This window comes from Salvelinus alpinus, chromosome 26, assembly GCF_045679555.1.
Source record: "Salvelinus alpinus chromosome 26, SLU_Salpinus.1, whole genome shotgun sequence".
Taxonomy (NCBI): Eukaryota; Metazoa; Chordata; class Actinopteri; order Salmoniformes; family Salmonidae; genus Salvelinus; species Salvelinus alpinus.
In genome coordinates, this window is record NC_092111.1 from 14,109,110 (window position 1) to 14,129,026 (window position 19,917).

The 19,917-nt window shown below is 42.4% G+C and overlaps 2 protein-coding genes across 8 annotated transcripts; one reads left to right on the plus strand and one right to left on the minus strand.

The window, feature by feature from the left end:
• The first annotated feature begins 2,775 nt into the window (after positions 1-2,775).
• On the plus strand, positions 2,776-18,249 carry LOC139554784 (alpha-2,8-sialyltransferase 8E-like). The gene is made up of 9 exons (XM_071367924.1): positions 2,776-2,907; positions 5,893-5,976; positions 6,514-6,600; positions 6,676-6,817; positions 6,909-7,021; positions 7,754-7,840; positions 15,986-16,103; positions 16,321-16,485; positions 17,525-18,249. The coding sequence occupies exons 1-9, from the start codon at positions 2,825-2,827 to the stop codon at positions 17,729-17,731; spliced, it is 1,086 nt and encodes a 361-aa protein (XP_071224025.1). The 5' UTR covers positions 2,776-2,824; the 3' UTR covers positions 17,732-18,249.
• On the minus strand, positions 8,608-12,591 carry LOC139554785 (putative nuclease HARBI1). Of its 7 annotated transcripts, none has more exons than XM_071367931.1 (9): positions 12,210-12,591; positions 11,858-11,928; positions 11,594-11,770; positions 11,442-11,503; positions 11,273-11,359; positions 11,144-11,185; positions 10,134-11,075; positions 9,741-9,852; positions 8,608-9,646 (listed from the first exon to the last, which is right to left on the minus strand). In XM_071367931.1, the coding sequence occupies exons 1-7, from the start codon at positions 12,365-12,367 to the stop codon at positions 10,815-10,817; spliced, it is 858 nt and encodes a 285-aa protein (XP_071224032.1). In that variant the 5' UTR covers positions 12,368-12,591; the 3' UTR covers positions 8,608-9,646; positions 9,741-9,852; positions 10,134-10,814. The 7 variants fall into 7 exon arrangements, with proteins under 7 accessions (XP_071224032.1, XP_071224031.1, XP_071224030.1 ...); XM_071367930.1 differs by having other exon boundaries at positions 9,949-11,075; XM_071367929.1 differs by adding an exon at positions 9,949-10,064 and having other exon boundaries at positions 11,858-12,591.
• Positions 18,250-19,917: the final 1,668 nt, after the last annotated feature.

The window sequence follows — 19,917 nt, forward strand, 5'->3', positions numbered from 1 at the left end:
AACACATTGTAACCCTCAAAATTAATATGAGAGTTCAGAATGTCCCCAGAGATCCAAGTTTCAATCAATACCAGAATTTCTGGATGTATCTGCATAGCCCAGATCTTGATGTAATCCAGTTTAGGAAGTAAGCTCCTAATGTTAAGATGCATCAACCCAAGTCCTTTACGATTTTTAAAGCCACATGAAGTCTCCAACTCAAACAAGCTATGTTCAATAGGCGGTTGCATCCTGTCTGATGGTTGATATTTATATAGTTGGTATGGCTATATGATTGCATAGAACTGCACAATTTGGTCTATCCCTGTTTGTAATAGAGGAGAAAGTAGAAATTGTAATTACTTTTCCAAGGATGGCACCAAAGGGCCTGAGGCCGCAGCCAATGTCAGTATGATAATCTCTCAGAGTAATCAATGATGGAATGTTATAAACTGACTGACTAACATGGGCTTTGGTTGCTATCGTGCAACCGCCCATGCCCTCTACGTCCAAGTTTATGGAATTCACATTTGACCTAATAGTACTGGGTGAGCAGACCAAAGTGGGCTTCTCTTTTGAGCTAACAAAATAACTTCTGGACATCAGAACAGCGATTATTCCCCTCGAACTGGAAGAAGCTTTTTCCTTTAATGAGTCCGACGAGAAGGATATACTGCTTTCCCGGGAACAGGCCCAAATCCCCGTCATTTGCGTGAAGAAAAGACGGAGGAAATGGGAGCACAGGTCGGGCTGACTTCTGAGAATCCGTAGGCGAGCGAGTAAACTCCCAAGGGCCATCCGTTCTACTGGCTAACGCGCAATCATTGGAAAATAAAATTGATGACCTATGATTAAGATTATCCTACCAACAGCACATTAAAAACTGTAATATCTTATGTATCACTGAGTTGTGGCTGAACGACGACACGGATAATATAGAGCTGGCGGGATTTTCCATGCACCGGCAGAACAGAGAAGCTACGTCTGGTAAGACAAGGGGTGGGGTGTGTGTCTATTTATAAATAACAGCTGGTGCATAATGTCTAATATTAAAGAAGTCTTGAGGTATTGCTCGTCTGAGGTAGAGTACCTTATGATAAGCTGTAGACCACACTATCTACCAAGAGAGTTCTCATCTATATTATTCGTAGCCGTCTATTTATCACCACAGACCGATGCTGGCACTAACACCACACTCAACCAACTCTACAAGGCCATAAGCAAACAAGAAAATGCTCATCCAGAAGCGGCGCTCCTAGTGGCCGGGGACTTTAATGCAGGCAAACTTAAATCAGTTTTACAACATTTCTACCAGCATGTCACATGTGCAACCAGAGGAGAAAAAAACTCTAGACCACCTTTACACCACACACAGAGATACATACAAAGCTCTCCCCCGCCCTCCATTTTGCAAATCTGACCATAATTCTATCCTCCTGATTCCTGCTGACAAGCAAAAACTAAAGCAGGAATTACCAGTGACTCGCTTAATACAGAAGTGGTCAGATGACGCGGATGTAACGGTTTTCTTCCTGGGATGAAGGAGAGGACCAAAACGCAGCGCGGCTAGTGTTCAACATGTTTAATAAAGAGAATAACGTGAACACTACAAACTACAAAACAATAAATGTGAAAACCGAAACAGTCCTATCTGGTGCAGAACACAAAGACAGAAGACAACCACCCACAAACCCCAACACAAAACAAGCCACCTAAATATGGTTCCCAATCAGAGACAATAACAAACACCTGCCTCTGATTGAGAACCATATCAGGCATACATAGAAATGGACAAACTAGACACACAACATGGAATGCCCACCCAGCTCACGTCCTGACCAACACTAAAACAAGTAAAACACACAAGAACTATGGTCAGAACGTGACAGCGGATGCTATGCTACAGGACTGTTTTGCTAGCACAGACTGGAATATGTTCCGGGATTCATCTAATGGCATTGAGGAGTATACCACCTCAGTCATCGGCTTCATCAATAAGTGCATCGACGACGTCCTCCCCACAGTGACCGTACGTACATATTCTAACCAGAAGCCATGGATTACAGGCAATATCCACATTGAGCTAAAGGCTAGAGCTGCCGCTTTCAAGGAGCGGGACACTAATCCGGACACTTATAAGAAATCCCGCTATTCCCTCAGATGAACCATCAAACAAGCAGAGCGTCAATACAGGATTAAGATTGAATCCTACTACACCGGCTCTGATGCTCCTCGGATGTGGCAGGGCTTGAACAATATTACGGACTACAACGTGAAACCCAGCTACGAGCTGCCCAGTGACGCGAGCCTACCAGACGAGCTAAATGCCTTTTATGCTTGAGAGCACCAGCTGTTCCGGAAGACTGTGTGATCACACTCTCTGTAGCCGATGTGAGCAAGACCTTTAAACAGGTCAACATTCACAAAGCCGCGGGATCAGACGGATTACCAGGAAGTGTTCTCAAAACATGCGAGGACCAACTGTCAAGTGTCTTCACTAGCATTTTCAACCTCTCCCTGACCGAGTCTGTAATATCTACATGTTTCAAACAGACCACTATAGTCTCTGTGCCCAAGAAAGCAAAGGTAACCTGCCTAAATGATTACTGCTCTGTAGCACTCACGTTGGTAGCCATGAAGTGATTTGAAAGGCTGGTCATGGTTCACATCAACACCATCATGCCGGAAACCCTAGACCCACTCCAATTCGCATACTGCCCCAACAGATCCACTGATGACGCAATCTCAATCACACTCCACACTGCCCTCCACACTCAGACTCCCTCCCTGATAGACCAACAGTGTAGTTGTCATGCTGTCATTCAGTCTGTGACCTGTTGTAACAATGTGTTACCTGGTTCTATTCTTTCTCCTCTGCTCCGGAACTCTCCTGTCTATTACGCTCATAGACTACTACCAACACCAAAGGTACGTTTGTAATACTGTGTATGTGCGTGTGTGTAATGGGGATATTTAAGAGTGATTTAGTTTCGAGTGATCAACACAATGTTCAGCGTTTTTTGACTTTCTGTAATACACATCATTTCCAGTGTTCTGTTTGTGACTCTCAAGGTGCGGGTTCATGGTCACTAGGCTTGAAGCTGACTGTTATGGATTATTGTCTTATCTGTTGATAATGATTAATGCCAGACTGGAGATACAATAACTGAAGACACACTGATTATTCACTGTTGTATTGTATTGATGGCGTTCTGTGAACACTGTGTGATTCTGTAGCAGATTACAAATTCCCTACCTTTTTATTTGGGTTTCATATAAGCCTCTCGGGCCGGTGTTTACGGAACATTCTTGCGATTTCGGCACAGAGCCATGGGGGGCGAGAAGGTTCCAGCTAGTGTATCCCTCTGTCCTTTGACTGTTGATAGATATGGATGTCTGGTTCAGGGCCCAAGCTACGAATGGACTGTTCATTGCGATTTGCTCTTTAGTGCCATCAATCCATGAAATGAACAGCTTGTTTTGAAACCATAAAATGTACACAAATTAACCACACTTTTATGGACATTTTAATCATAATCCTTGAATTATATAATATACACTGAGTGTACAAAACATTAGCAACACCGGCTCTTTCCATGACATAGCTTACACCTGGATTCACCTGGTCAGTCTATGATCCCTTACTGATGTCACCTGTGAAATCCAACTAAATATTAGGAAGGTGTCCTTAATGTTTGTACACTCAATATGAAAATATATATATTTTTACATATTTATATTTTTTACTTTTTTTGACCAATCACAAGTGGGGCACCGCCCCTAACACCCTAATGGACGGGCCACCATTGCTCTGATATATGTGCAAGCTAGGAGCACTGATTTGTGACCGACCGGCTCAATTCGGTCTTATGTAGCAAAATTTGAAATTGTGTTTTTTACATTGGATAAAAGTAAACTAGAAAATTGTATATCATACACTACAGTTGAGGAACAATGGGAAAGTTATTCTGATTTGAAAGTTGCGAAAATGGCCTTTGAATTTTTGGTACACCTACTGGAGAGCTCTTCTTTGTCTACACCCATTCTGCATCGTTCACACCCTCTTAAGCTTTAGCCCCACCCATCTCTTTAAGGGTTGATCCTAACAACAGCAGTCAAGCTCCCAAGCTAACTGGCTAACATTGGCTAGCTTGCTTGCTACTTCCAGACACAAATGAGAGAACAGCTCAGTCTGACCATTTTACTCGCCCTAGCAGAGCTGGTTAGGCTGTTTTTATGTATTCCCGAGCGTTGGTGACTGAAACTGTGCTGCTGGCAACAATTTACGTTTTTTTGGCAACGTTTACTGACACCAGCCATATTCAACGGGTGTTGAGAGTTCGTAAATTCATCAGTTATTCTGCGCTCTGGCACACTCAGACGAGAGTTCTCTGAAATTGGAGTAGATAACCAGAGCAAATTTACCAGCTATGTCTATCAACAGTTGTCAAAGTGACATCATTAACATTCTATTGAAATGATTAATTGCATGGAGTCTTTTGTTAAAACATGTAGCTAGCTAGCTAAACAATGAACCATAATCCCAACTCATGACGTTACTACCCTGCATGAATCTGCAGGTAACTAACCAACCAGGTTCAATGTTAGCTAGCTAACATTAGGCTATTCTCCATCTCTGTCACGGATGCCATGGTTGCCCTTAGTTTGAAGATGTAATCCGGAGACAGGTGTTTTCTCCATCTCCTTAGCTATCATAATCTAATTGCACTGATTTCAAAACTCAGTCCTCCAGAAAGTGGAGCAACACTTATGCAGTTCTACTACATGATATATATTTTAAAAATGCCACGCCGGACAGGATTACCTACACATACTGACCAGCTTAAATAGACAGAAGCGAGCTACATGGCAGACCAATCTGAACTCATCTTTCGGCATGTCCAGCCCACTCATTATCTCAACCAATCATGGCTAGTGGGAAGGCTGTTTTTTCTTCTTCTGTGGCTTAACCAACTAGGTTCGTAATTTAACAATTTTATTCATATTTACAGATGTGCCTTAATAGCAAACTTGTATGCCATGAAAGTTCACATGTTCCAGAATGCATTTCTGCCAAAAAAAACGCATTTACGTTGAAATGGCTCTCCTGTGAAGTAGTGACGCATGACATACGCCTAGTTTCCTGAATCGAGTCACATTTGGCAGTCTCGGCCATGTACATAGGCTTACGTTATATGGCCTCCAGATTGCAGGCCTGCCAAAGACTAAAGCAAAGCAATTGGCTAGATACTGCTCTGTTTCAGCTGTTATGGGTACCCTAGCTGTTTGGAGAAGGTGCTTTCTGTATGCTTAAGTGTCCATGCATACAACAACCTTCAAAATGTTTAAAACCTTCTGGAATGTAATGTGATTTGTGGATTCAAATCAATTATTTAAAGTTTGTGTATGTGGTCTCTGTTGATCACTAATCTGTTAACAAAATGAACAAACAAATTGTTTAGAATTCTTCAATGTAACCATTAACAATGATAAAGTATAAAAAATGACAAGATTCAGAACTTTTTGCCCAGATTGATACAACTTCCTGAACTAAGATGGCTTCCAAGTCAGGTGATCTGTAAGGTGACCCGTTATCTGACTATAAAACATTATTTGGTTTAGCAGCCATCAGAGGACTCTCTTCCAGTATGCGTTCTTGACGAAAAAACATACTCATCAGTGGAGGCTGGTGGGAGGAGTTATAGGAGGAGGGGCTCATTGTAATGGCTGGAATGGAAAATATGGATCGTATCAAACATATGGAAACTACATGTTTGACTGGGTTCCATTCATTCCATTCCAGCCATTACAATGAACCCTCTGTGCTGGGACGGTTTTTGGTGCTAAAATGGTTGAATGTTCATTAGAGTCTTGATAAATGTGTGTTTGCATGCGTGCATGTGTGTGTTGCAGAGATGAGTTCCTGGACTCTGTCCACAAGAGTTTGCAGTGCAAGAGACTGAGAGAGAAACTGGTGACCATGACTACTATGAAACAGTAGGTAGAGTTTAGAATTTTATTAGGATCCCCATTAGCTCACACCATGATGTCAGCTAATCGAGTGAGAGAGAGGTGTAGTTTCTCCCTCACCTGACTTGCTCTTACTATGTTTCATGCTAGTACATATAGTTCTGATCAGATGAACCAGACAATCCATCCTGATCCAACAAGTTCTCCATCTATGAGTCGTGTGTCTGTGTGTAACAAGATCTCATAGTTTGACACGTTTGTCCACGTTTGTCCAAAGGTTGTGTTTTAACAGTTAACCAATCTGAATTAATGCCTTAACTTAAGATCAGGGCTAAGGTTTGGGTTAGGGAATACAAATTATTTTTAAAATGAGCATCCGTCATCCGCATTGCTGCAAGACTACTTGATGGTAATTGAGCTCACCATTGCAGCTAGTGATCGGTATTGAAGGCATCTCCTGACATCGTGGCGATCTGGACGAACATCAAACATTGCATTGGATCTGGAGTGACCTGGCTGGTGTGTGTGTGTGTGTGTGTGTGTGTGTGTGTGTGTGTGTGTCAGAGTAGACATTGGATTGTTCTCTCAGGAGGTGAGAGAGCTGATGGACTGTCCTTGGAGACTCAACCTCACACACAGAGAACTACACAGGTGAGACACACATACACACACACCTTGCTCAGTCTTACGTTTATCTCAAACAAACATAATGCCCCCCCACCCCAGGACAGAGTTGTGGTCATGCTGTAACGCGTCTGATAGGCTGATGGTGACCAGACAGAACACCAATCAGAACCAGAGTCTGACCTACGAGGTAGAGAGGATGAAGAGAAAGGTGGACCAAGCACTATGGGAGATGCTGCCTCAGGTGTGTGTGTGTGCGCAAGTCTTACATTTCTCAGAAAAATTCATCACACGAGCGTGGTTTACTAGCATGGTGTGTGTGTGTGTATATATAGACCGTACCCTGGAGTAAAGGTTCGTTGAGTCGTTGTGCCGTGGTGGGAAGTGGAGGAATCCTGCAGAACAGCAGCTGTGGAGCGGAAATAGACAATGCTGACTATGTCATTAGGTATAAGTAACAACATTCTCCATCAATCAATCAATCAATCCATTATTGGTAGTAATCTATAGCAATGTAGTTCTGTTGTGTAGTGTTCAAAGTTGATGTGATGTGTGACTGTTGTTGTTTATAATCTTGTGTGAACGTTGTGTGGATATTCTGGGAATGTTGTGTGAATATTGTTGTTTATAATGTTGTTTGAAAGTTATTTCTTCCTATCGAAACCACTACCTCTTTCTGAGTCCATCACCAATTTGTACATGGCGCTCTTTTCAGTTATTATTTGTAATGACTCTCTGAGGTCATTAAAGATCCCGTGGCACTTATCGTAAGAGTAGGGGTGTTAACCCCGGTGTCCTGGCTAAAATTCCCAATCTGGCCCTCAAACCATTCACGGTTACCTAATAATCCCCAGTTTACAATTGGCTCATTCATCACCCTCCTTTCCCCTGTACCTATTCCCCAGGTCGTTGCTGTAAATGAGAACGTGTTCTCAGTCAACTTACCTGGTAAAATAACGGATAAAAAAAAAAAAAAAATTTTTTTAACAATGTTGTGTGAATGTTGTTAGGTCGTGTATGGTTAAATAATGTAATGTGAATGTTGATGTCATGCTGTGTGAATGTTGATGTCATGCTGTGTGAATGTTGTCATTTACATTGCTGTTTCTAATCTTGTGTGAATGTTGTGTGATCGTAGTTGTTTGTAATGTTGTGTGATTGTTATTGTTGTTGTTGTTAGGTTTAACCTGGCTCCTATCAACAAGAGTTATGACGTGGGAGTGAAGACGGACCTCATAACAGCCAATCCTACCCAGATCATTAAAGGGTATATACTCTATCAATACACATGATCAGATACAGACAAAGAGCTCTATTTTCATGTCATCTGACCGAAGCACCGGTTCCAATCATAGTGCCGATGCCGTTTATCAAAAACCAGTCAGTGCTACAGTATGGTCAGATGACATGAAAAAGAAGCCTACACAGAAAAGTAGCTCATACCTAGAGTAAAATACAGTGGTGGATCTTTGATGTTATGGGCCTATTTTGATTCCACTGGTCCTGGGGCCCTTGTTAGGGTCAACGGCATCATTAACTCTACCAAGTATCAGGACATTTTAGCCAAACACCTGGGGCCTGTTGCACAAAACTAGGATAAGGGATTAAGCCAGGATATCTTGGTGATCCTGGCTCAATTGATCCGTAATCCGGTTGCACTAAAGATGGATAGGGGGCAGGAGGATATGTTATGGTATAAATTACCATGGAGATTTATTCTGTGGAGCTAGCCTGCTCCAGACCAGGCTAAATTCCAGGATCTATTTAATCTCATCCCTAATGTCAGTCAGCAGTCACCACAAATGGAAACCAATAGTTATTTCACTGCTCACTATACATTGTTATCACATATAACTAGACCCACTGTTATTATTTAAACGTTTGTGATCATTAATTTCAATGATTTTGGATAAAAAATGATTTTTAGATGATGTTGCTATCATTAGATAATTTACAGTTTCCCATAGACTATAAGGCTATATATAAAATGATAGAATATTAGGGCCACAGAGGGGAAAAAAACACAAGTCATAATATTGTAACCAGTTGTTTTAAAGGAGGACAGTTGTTAAAATGACAGATGTGGGGCATTTCGTGAAATTGTACTTCAGTATGGTTTCATAAACAAAGACATGCTGATGTGCCAGAATATTAAGTATCACATTGTCATAAGTATCAAAACTGTAAAAACAATATGTAGCTTTTCTGCAGAAAGAACCAGCCTCATAAATTTATGACTTTATCCTTTTTCTTCAGTGTGGCCCTAGTACTCTGTCATATAAACAAATACACATTCCATATGAATATAAAAACACAATGTGTAACATTATGTTCCTTTATTGAATAAGGACAAAACAAAGCAGGTAAACCATCAGCTCCTTTCGAAACTGAAGTCACAGTGACTCTACAAGATGGAAAGCACAGAATCCAAGCATATTATACAAAATGATACATACACATTCAAAGGTCTGTATATAACACACCCTGCATGTCTGCACACTAAAATAAATGCAGGACAAATCCATACACATCAACTGAACAGACAAATGAATGGATGCAGTAGCCTCCCTGCAGCCTTGTATTACACACAGTATACCGCACAAACATCATAAGAGGCCAAATTCGTCAAAAAACGAACCCAAAAAAACCCAAATTCCTCTGCCACCGCAGGACATATTTAACCAAAATTGAAAGCACACATACTAACTAAAATAATTCAACACATATTGGTCCCTCAGCAGCCGACCACTGTCGTCATCAGGGAAGATTGCCGGATTGTCCCAGTCCATGGCTGGTGGCACTCTGGGGGCCCTCTCCTTCCTCAGGCAGGCCACATTGTGGAGGACAGCACAAGCCACAGTAATATCACATGCCCTAACAGGGCTGACCCTTAATTTGTGAAGGCAGTGAAAGCGTGCCTTCAGGAGGCCAAAGGTCATTTCAACTCTGGCCCTGGTCCTGGCATGGGCATGGTTGTAGGCCTGCTGTGCTTCCTGGGGGTCTGTGAAAGGTGTCAGGAGAAAAGGCTGGCAGCCATACCCCCTGTCTCCCAGCAACACACCAGAGAATTCACCTGTCAACACAAAATCTCATCATTACTACCTCATAAACACAGTGATATTCTTGACACAGCCATGATGGTTATAAATAGGGGTTGTGTGGCTTACCTTGTGATAGGCACTGATAGATTTCAGAGGCCCGAAAGATTCTGGAGTCATGGACTGAGCCAGGCCATTTTGCCACAACATTGCTGATCACACAGTCAGCATTGCAGACCATCTGAAATCATAAGATGAGGAATATTACACCAATCAATGCACATCACTGGCAATGCAGAGTGTTCGTCAATGGACAATATCAAAAAGTTATGTTCACCTGAACATTAATGCTGTGAAAGGATTTCCTATTCACAAAATCGGCCTCATGGGCACCTGAGGGGGCTTTTATCCTTATGTGTGTGCAGTCCACTGCACCAATGACATTGGGGAAACCTGTCACACAAAGTAATGAGTATCCTACTATGTGTTAACAGTTGTCCTGTAATTTGTAGATCCTCTTACCTGCAATCCTATAGAACTCCTCTTTGATGTCACAGAGTCTTCTGTGGCCAGGGAAGGAGATGAAGACATCTGCTAATGCTTTGATAGCCAGACACACACTCCTTATTGTGCGGCAAATTGTGGCCTTGTTCAGCTGTTCTGCATCCCCCACTGAGTACAGGAAGGCTCCACTAGCAAAAAAGCGCAAGGCCACACAAACCATTTGCTCCACACTCAGTGCATGGCTCCGTGCAGTGCGGTGCTTAATCCTGGAACCCAGTAGTCTGCATAGATACCTGATGCCATCTGCAGAAAACCTGTATCTTTCATATAGATGGTCATCAGGGAAGGCCAGTGGGTCCAACCGGTCCCTGAAGACCCTTTCTCGCCTGAAGGCTCTCCTCAGCACAAGTGCTTCTTCATCCACCACATCTCGCACGAATGGGCATGCCATTGTCAGAGCAGAAAGGAACACACAATTTTGGGCCTTCATATAGGCTAGTGGCCACACCTGGTGCTGGGGGGGTGGGCAAAAGAGGGCGATGCCTTATAACGATGACTTGGTTGTACTGATTGCTGGGAAAATTTAAAAAACCTTAGAAAGATGCCACCGTCCTGTGTGCTCACAATAAGAGCTCATATGTCATGGCTCACTTGACTTTACGAGAATATACCTAATTTTTATTTTGAGCTGTGTCATCTTCATGGAGCTGGGGGAGGAAAGAAAAATAATGAATAATACATTTGTGTTACAGTTAGCATACAGTGTACATTGAAGGCATATCTCACCTCCCTCTCAAGTTTTTTTATTTCAAGGTCCAGTTTCCTAATTGTCCTCTTTTTTATTTCGGACTCCAGTGCAAGATTTTCCATCTTTTTCTTCTTGTACTGAATGTCTATGTCTGCCAGTTCTATTTGGCGCCGGAGGTGGTTGCCATACAACTTTCTGATAGCTTGTGAGCTCTGTGAACACAATACAATTAGCGCAGCTGGAATTTGGCAGGATGTGGTGTCCTTTTATTAATACGCACTATGTTGCCAGGCTGGTTTTCCCACTGTATAGCATCTGGGTCCTGTAAAAGAAATTCGATTTTTTGATTTTGATGAGGACTCCTCACCATTGTAGAGTAAATAGTACTTTCACAGTCTTAACATGATACCTCATGCCTTCTGGAATCCAGAGAGATGGTCTCCTCCTCATCATCGTCTCCATCATGTGCTGTTGCTGCTGCACTGGGGCCTTCACCCTATCACATTTAATCGGATTCATATTGAAGCTAGTAGACAAGACATGCCAGGCCTACAGTATGCCTTTGATGGAGTACTCACTGGATCAGCATCGTCTGGTGCTTGTGCTGGTGGCTCTAACAGGAACACAGTGCTGCCAGACACTGCAAGGCAATAGGTAAACCAAAGTCAGACAGTCCAAATTGATTCAATATGAATGTGGTTGTATCCCATGTAGAGATGGAAGGACATACCTTGAATGAAGCGGGTGGCATCTTGGGAGGAACCTATGCTCGTCTCTTTCCCCCCAGGGATCCCCTCTAAGACGGGCCTGCCTTTATTTAGCTCCAAGGCCATGTCCTCTGCTGGGGTAAGGTCAGCCTTTGGTGACCCACCACCCGTGCCTTGTCTGTGGGTATTCTTTTTCACTGCTAAAACAGTACAGACAATGTGTGAGCAGGCACCTTCTGGGTACAATATATGCTTGTGCTTTGTTAAATATTAGTCAGGGACCATACCATTCTGCAGAATGTTCTTGTATTTGATTTTGACCTGCTGCCATGTCCGTTTTGGCCCGTTCATGTTTAATCTACACACACACACACACATTCAATGGAGTCACACTGCAAAAAATTACTTGGTATTTTTGTCTTGTTTTCAGTAAAAATATCCAAAAATTTATCATAGCTTTATACAGTGTGATGGAGTTACTTTACACAATTTCACTCATATCTGCAGTGCATTTCAATTAAAAATTTAACCGTTTCATAATTACAGTACAACTGCATTTTTGGAGATGTGAATTAAATATTTGAATTGTAATTGTGATGTTTCAGCGGAGCGGTGAGTGTGTAATTGTGCACTACTTACGCATTCAGGCGGTCTGCAATACTTTGCCACGCTTTTTCTCTTTGCTTTATCACTGTGGCGGTGTTGCCTTTCTTCTTAATTATATCTTTTACCTCCTCGTATGCCTCCATGAGGATTTGTGCTTCCGACGGGGAAAAGTACGCGGCTCTAGTTGCCATGGTAAATCAGTTAATCTGTGATCTGTGGCGGGGTCTATTTGAGTGAGCCGTGAGCGCGCACCTATCCAGGATTGGTTTCACCTGGCTTAATGAATCCGTGTCTGCTCATCCTGGCTTGGTCTTTGTGCAACCAATTAAGCCTGGACGCACATGTTTTGGCTTCATTGAGCTCAGCTGAGTCATTTATCCCGGATGTCTTAATTCTACTTTTGTGCAACAGGCCCCTGGTTGCCTCTGCCAGGAGGCTGAAACTTAGGCACAAATGGATCTTCCAGCAAAACAATAACCCCAAGCACTAATCAAAATCCACAAAGAATGGTTAAAGAGGCAATATGTCATATTTTGTCTTTTTTTTCTGTTTAAAATCTCTAGTTGTCATCCAATGTGATTCAACAGTAACAATATTGCGCCTCCAGCCTGCCTGAAAACCTCTGTATTCGATTTCCCTGTCGGTTTGGATTTTCATGCCAGATTTGACACAATGACATGTTTTCGGAGGCGGTGCCAGCTCAGACAGATTCAAATGGATATGAATGGGACGTTGATGACAATATAGCAAGGACGGGTAGCACACAACCTGTCCCAGGCAGCTCGGACCCCATCTAACCCAAAGAAACAGGGAACGTTGGAGAGCCAACAGGCAAAAAGGGTAAACGATAGAGTCTGGGCCAAGACGAGTGTTGAAAGTAAACCTTGTATTTGCGTTGACAAATTGGAGAGAGCTTGCTAGCTAGGTAAGGGACTCAAAACCGATCTGTTGAAAAGGTAGTACATAGCTAGTTACATTAACTACTGTAAATCGCTATCTTGCTAGCTAGATAAAGTGATGTGTCGCATTTTCTTTTTAGTTGTAAATATATATGCAAGTGTTACATACTATGGATTATTTGTTTAGATTTTTGTTTTCAAGCCAGTGTAACCGATGTGAAATGGCTGGACGGACTAAAGTTATACTGTTACACAAGGCATTGGTTTGTTTTACACATTAACTTTTTCCAAATGTAGTTGTGTTACAGCCTGAATTTAAAATGGATTAACTTTAAATTTGTTTGTCACTGGCCTACACAATATCTCCATAATGTCAAAGCAGAATTATGTATTTCAACATTTTTACAAAGTGATAAAAAATGAAAAGCTGAAATGTCTTGAGTCAATAGGTATTCAACCTCTTTGTTATGGCAAGACTAAATAAGTTCAGGAGTAAAAATGTCCTTAAGTCACATAATAAGTTGCATGGACTCACTCTATGTGCAATAGAGAACCCATTGGTAGATAAGTAAAAAATAAAAGTAAAAAAACTGACATTGAATATCTCTATGAGCATGATGAAGTTTTTAATTACACTACAAAGATAAAGGTGTCCTTCCTAACTCAGTTGCCGGACAGGAAGGACACAGCTCAGGGGCCAATGGTGACTTTAAAAACGTTACAGTTTAATGGCTGTGATAGGAGAAAACTGTGGATGTATCAACAACATTGTAGTTACTCCACAATACTAACCTAATTGACTGAGTGAAAAGAAGGAAGCTTGTATAGAATAAAAATACGGGACCGCAGGGGAGAAGTGGTTCAAGTTCCTCAGCGTACACATCACTTACAACAGCACCTCTTCAATGTCAGGAGGTTGAAGGAATTCGGCTTCGCCCCTAAGACTCTCAAACTTTTAGAGATGCACCATTGAGAGCATCCTGTTGGGTTGTATCACCGCCTGGTATGGCAACTGCACCACCCGTAACTGCACAGCTCTCCAGAGGGTGGTGGGTCTGCCCAACGCATAACCTGGTCAGACTACCTGCCCTCCAGGACAGATACAGCACCCGATGTCACAGGAAGGCCAAATAGATCATCAAGGACATAAACCACCCGAGCCTAAGCCTGTTCACCCCGCTATCATCCATAAGGCGAGGTCAGTACATGTGCATCAAAGCTGGGACCGAGAGACTGAAAAACAGCTTCTGTCTCAAGGACATCAGACTGTTAAATAGCTATCACTAGCCGGCCTCCACCCAGTACCCTGCCCTGAACTTAGTCACTGTCACTAGCCGGCTACCACCCGGTTACTCAACCCTGCACCTTACAGGCTGCTGCTCTCTGGAAATAGACATGGAATCACTGGTCACTTTTTAATAATGTTTACATACTGTTTTACTAATTTAATATACTGTATTTTACTGTATTCTAGTCAATGCCACTCTGACATTGCTCATCCTAATATTTATATATTGCTTTTAAATTGTGTCTGTTGTGAATTGTTAGATACTACTGCACTGTTGGAGCTAGGAACACAATTTCGCTACACCTGCAATAACATCTGCTAAATATGTGTATGCTACCAATACAATTTAATTTGATGTCATTGCTGCCAAAGGTGTTTCTAACTTATATTGACTCAGGGGGTTTAATACTTATCTAATATATTAGCGTTTAATTTTCCATTAATTGTAAATAAAATTTTCCAATTTTTCTTCCACTTTGACATTACAGAGTATTTTGTGTAGATCGTTGGCAAACGGCTGAGCTGTTACAACTTCGAGGAGATGTCGCCAAGCAACACAGGATGCAGTTAGCTTACCTTTGAGAGGGGAAGGAGCTGCTTTCCCTTGTGTCAGACTTGGTGACTCCCGGGAAATTGTGAAAACTCAGAAATGTTGTTGAAAGAGGGTGGCCTAAACCCAAAGATAAATAATATGTAAATAAGGGAAGTTTGTGTGAGAAACAATATTTATGTGTTCTTTATCTAGCTTATAGGCATCATTATTTAATTTAGAAAAGGTTTTAGAATCTAATTTGGACTTATCAGACCAAAGGACAGATTTCCACCAGTCTAATGTCCATTGCTTGTGTTTCTTGGCCCAAGCAAGTCTCTTCTTATTATTGGTGTCCTTTAGTAGTGGTTTCTTTGCAGCAATTCAACCATGAAGGCCTGATTCACGCAGTCTCCTCTGAACAGTTGATGTTGAGATGTGTCTGTTACTTGAACTCTGTGAAGCATTTATTTGGGCTGCAATTTCTGAGGCTGGTAACTCTAATGAACTTATCCTCTGCAGTGGTAACTCTGGGTCTTCCTTTCCTTTGGCGGTCCTCATGAGAGCTAGTTTCATCGTGGTGTTTTCGACTGCACTTGAAGAAACTTTCAAAGTTCTTGAAATGTTCTGTACTGACTGAACTTCATATCTTAAAGTAATGATGGACTTTCATTTCTCTTTGCTTATTTGAGCTGTGTAGAAAATAGTAAAATTAAAGAAAAACCCTTGAATGAGTAGGTGTGTCCAAACTTTTGACTGATACTGTACATACTCTATATATATATGATGAATTCTCACCTGTCTCTGCCTTGAACATGATTTCACAAACTCAAATAGATTTTTGTCATCAAGTCGATTCTAGACATTTGTTCAACTGCCACTAACATCGACCCTGCCTCTCACCTGTCTCATAACTCCTCCCCTCACCTGTCTCCTAACTCCTCCCCTCACTTGTCTCCTAACTCCTCCCCTCAACCTGTATCCTAACTCCACTTCACACCTGTCTCCTAACTCCTCCCATGTCTCCTAACCCCTCCCCTCACACGTCTCCTCACTCCTCCCCTTCCCCATCTCCTAACTCACCTGTACTCAGGTACCCTGACCTCCAGCGGAACCCTGGACCCCTGGCGGAAGCCCTGTCAGTCTACGGTCATGCCCATCTACTTCTCCCAGCCTTCTCCTTTGCTTTTGGGACTAGCCCCTGCTTCAAGGTGAGCTGCTACCATGAGATGAGACTAGGTAGAGGCCTGCGACCCGGCACGGGCCCGACAGGACACAATACTATGTACCGGTCAGTTTTTTTATCAGTTGCAAGGGCTGGGCTTGGGTAGACTTTTTAAGAATGACAAAATGGATAACTAACATTTTGATCCTGGGGGGGAGGAGAGTAGAGAGTTATGTCATTAATCAGTCTTTGTTCTGTCCCAGGTGTACCATGCCCTCCGTAAGGCCCGCGCCCAACAGGAAGTGGTGTTCTTCCACCCAGACTACCTGTTTGAGCTGGGCAGGTTCTGGCGTCGTCGAGGGCAACGAGCCCCACGGCTCTCTACTGGTCTGATGCTGGCCAGCACCGCTCTGGAGATCTGTGAACAGGTGTTAGTATGTGTGTGTGTTGCCTCAGAAGATGTTTCTGTCCAATCTGAAGTCTAGGGTCACCCCACTCTACGTTTCCATGTCCATGTGCCAGCAGTGTTGGGACACAAAGGATTAAGACATAGGACCAGCTCTACTCCTACCTTTTGGAGTAGGCACTTGCCTCACACCAGTGCCTACTCCAAAAGGTTCAGACTCCTGACCGCTAATTGTTACCCTGACCGTCACCCCCTCATTGAACTGACACAGGATGTTCACACATTTCCCAGGGTAGCCATGCTGCAGAAAGACCTTCCAAAAGGTGTTCAGTCTACTTTTCTCAAGGCTTTGGAGCAGGGGCGTAGCCAGAAATTCCTTTGTGGGTGGGCTTGCAGAAATTTTGACTGAGGAGTATTTTTGTAATAATAATGTATTCTTTTTTGTTTTTCGCTCAATTTGATTGGATGAGCCTGGCAGGGCCTGGCTCCCCAGTGGGTGGGTTTGTGTCCACCCAGGCCCACCTATGTCTAGACCTCTGCTTAGGAGAGGTCCATAAAGACCATGAACAGATGTTGTTTTGAAGATCATATACACCGTGCTTCTGTTATTTCTGAAGCAACACTGGGACTCTAGTAGCAGCTAGCACAAAGCGTGAATCTGAACGAGTCCTTGAGCTTCAGTACGTGAAGGACAGGTACAACTGGGCTGTCGTTCTGCAGGTGGTCAGAAAAAGCGTCTAAAGGACCAATTGAAGACTTCACTAAAGAAGTGTGGGATAAACCTTGCCTCCCTCTGGACTGTTGCTGCGGAACGTTCCACCTGGTGCGGCCTCTGCCATCAAGGAGTGCAGTTGGCTCAGGAAAAAAAGACTGAATGTCGCCTGGCGAAGTGACAGAGAAGACATATGACCATGGCTGCACCGGCCTCAACGACAGCATGCATCCCGCATCGGATTATACAGTCATCAGCAAACCACAATCAGTCGGATGCGATCGACTACCTTAAGAGATCAAGTGTGTGTGTGTTTGTTTGTTTCTAAGTCTAGATCTCTCTTTGTCAGGTTCATCTGTACGGCTTCTGGCCCTTCCCTCTGGATCTATCCCAAAATACTTTGCCCCATCATTACTATGACAGTGTTGGTCCAAGTCACTTCATGCACGCCATGCCTGAAGAGTTCCTGCTGTTACTACAACTCCACAGCCAGGGGGCGCTACAGCTACATGTTGGACCCTGTACAGGCGGATCATTGGGGGCCGGAACAAAATGATAATAATTTATAAAGTGAAAATTGACCACAACTTAACCCCAAAAGATGTTGTATTTGAAAGCAATCATAATTTCATCAAATCAAATTGATTTATAAAGCCCTTCTTACATCAGCTGATATCTCAAAGTGCTGTACAGAAACCCAGCATTTAAACCCCAAACAGCAAGCAATGCAGGTGTAGAAGCACGGTGGCTAGGAAAAACTCTCTAGAAAGGCCAGAACCTAGGAAGAAACCTAGAGAGGAACCAGGCTATGAGTGGTGGCCAGTCCTCTTCTGGCTGTGCCGGGTGGAGATTATAACAGAACATGGCCAAGATGTTCAAATGTTCATAGATGACCAACAGGGTCAAATAATAATAATCACAGTGGTTGTCGAGGATGCAACAGGTCAGCACCTCAGGAGTAAATGTCAGTTGGCTTTTCATAGCCGATCATTCATACTTTGATTACTTTGAGACATGACCTTTATTCATGGGAATACTTGGGAACAGATTTTCTAAATTAAACAATATTTTTTTCCTAAATTCCTGGTGATTGTAGTCTTTTTTGACCAAACATTAAATGTATATATTTTTACAAAAAACTTGGCACATTTCTTTTACTCGCCGAACCCTGCCCTACACGACGTTGAAGGCGGTTTATGGTAGATAAACGTACATTACATTCTCTGGCAACAGCTCTGGTGGACATTTCTGCAGTCAGCATGCCAATTGTATTTTAGATGCTTTTCACTGTCAGCCGCAACTCAAATAGGCATACAATGTAGCAATCTTTTTTTAAAGAAAAGTGGCAGCCTGAAACCAGAGTATGTATAAAATGACGAGATGCACGTCTCTGCCCTGAAAATGGGAGTCGTTGTCCCAAAGGCGGGAAGGCAGGCGACAAACTTAGGTCTGCATATTAACTCCATCTGTTTTACTATATGTAGCCTATGTATCTGATCCTGTCTAGCCAGAAAGAGTATGACATGCCATACTCTTTATGTCCAGACAGCATCAGATACATGGTCTACACATACTGAGACATAGGGGCGCTGCCTACCAGACGGGCTAACTGCCTTTTATGCTCACTTCGAGGCAAGCAACACTGAAGCATGCATCAGAGCACCAGCTGTTCCGGACGACTGTGTGATCATGCTCTCCGTAACCGATGTGAGCACGACCTTTAAACAGGTCAACATTCACAAGGCTGTGGGGCCAGATGGATTACCAGGACAGGTACTCAGAGCTCAATGGTGACCAGCTCACTGGTCACCATTATAAATAAAAATATTTATAATCATGCAATCACAAGTGAAATATACCAAAACACAGCTTAGCTTGTTGTTAATCCACCTATCGTGTCAGATTTTGAAAATATGCTTTACAGAGAAAGAAATCCAAGCTTTTGTGAGTGTATCAATCAATGCTACAACAGCTAGTCCCAAATTAGCATGGTCACGAAAGTCAGAAAAACAATAAAATGAATCGCTTACCTTTGATAATCTTCGAATGTTTGCACTCACGAGACTCCCAGTTACACAATAAATGTTCTTTTTGTTCGATAAATATTACTTTTATAACAAAAAAACGCCATTTGGGTTGCGCGTTATGTTGAGAAAACTACAGCCTCGTTCCGGTGCTGAAAGGCAGAACAAAATTCCCAAACGTATCAGATACAAAAATATTACTAAAAATATTTATAATCATGCAATCACAAGTGAAATATACCAAAACACATCTTAGCTTGTTGTTAATCCACCTATCGTGTCAGATTTTGAAAATATGCTTTGCAACGAAAGCAATCTAAGCTTTTGTGAATGTATCAATCAATGCTAGAACAGTTAGCCTTATATTAGCTTGGTTAGCTTGGTCACGAAAGTCAGAAAAGCAATAAAATTAATCGCTTACCTTTGATAATCTTCGGATGTTTGCACTCACGAGACTCCCAGTTACACAACAAATGTTCTTTTTGTTTGATAAATATTACTTTTATAACAAAAAAAACGCCATTTGGGTTGTGCGTTATGTTGAGAAAACTACAGCCTCGTTCCGGTGCTGAAAGGCAGAACAAAATTCCCAAACGTATCAGATACAAAAATATTACTAAAAATATTTATAATCATGCAATCACAAGTGAAATATACCAAAACACATCTTAGCTTGTTGTTAATCCACCTATCGTGTCAGATTTTGAAAATATGCTTT

Bases quoted from the DNA above. Each gene is read 5' to 3' on its own strand.
- LOC139554784 (XM_071367924.1), top strand. From the start codon at position 2,825: ATGTGTTACCTGGTTCTATTCTTTCTCCTCTGCTCCGGAACTCTCCTG. The intron at 2,908-5,892 runs GTACGTTTGTAA...TGTGTGTTGCAG, and splicing joins GACTACTACCAACACCAAAG to AGATGAGTTCCTGGACTCTG. The intron at 16,486-17,524 runs GTGTTAGTATGT...TCTCTTTGTCAG, and splicing joins CTCTGGAGATCTGTGAACAG to GTTCATCTGTACGGCTTCTG.
- LOC139554785 (XM_071367927.1), bottom strand. From the start codon at position 10,605: ATGAAGGCCCAAAATTGTGTGTTCCTTTCTGCTCTGACAATGGCATGC. The intron at 10,065-10,133 runs GTAAGAGGATCT...TTTGTGTGACAG, and splicing joins GGAGTTCTATAGGATTGCAG to GTTTCCCCAATGTCATTGGT. The intron at 9,853-9,948 runs GTGAACATAACT...TTATGATTTCAG, and splicing joins TTCACAGCATTAATGTTCAG to ATGGTCTGCAATGCTGACTG.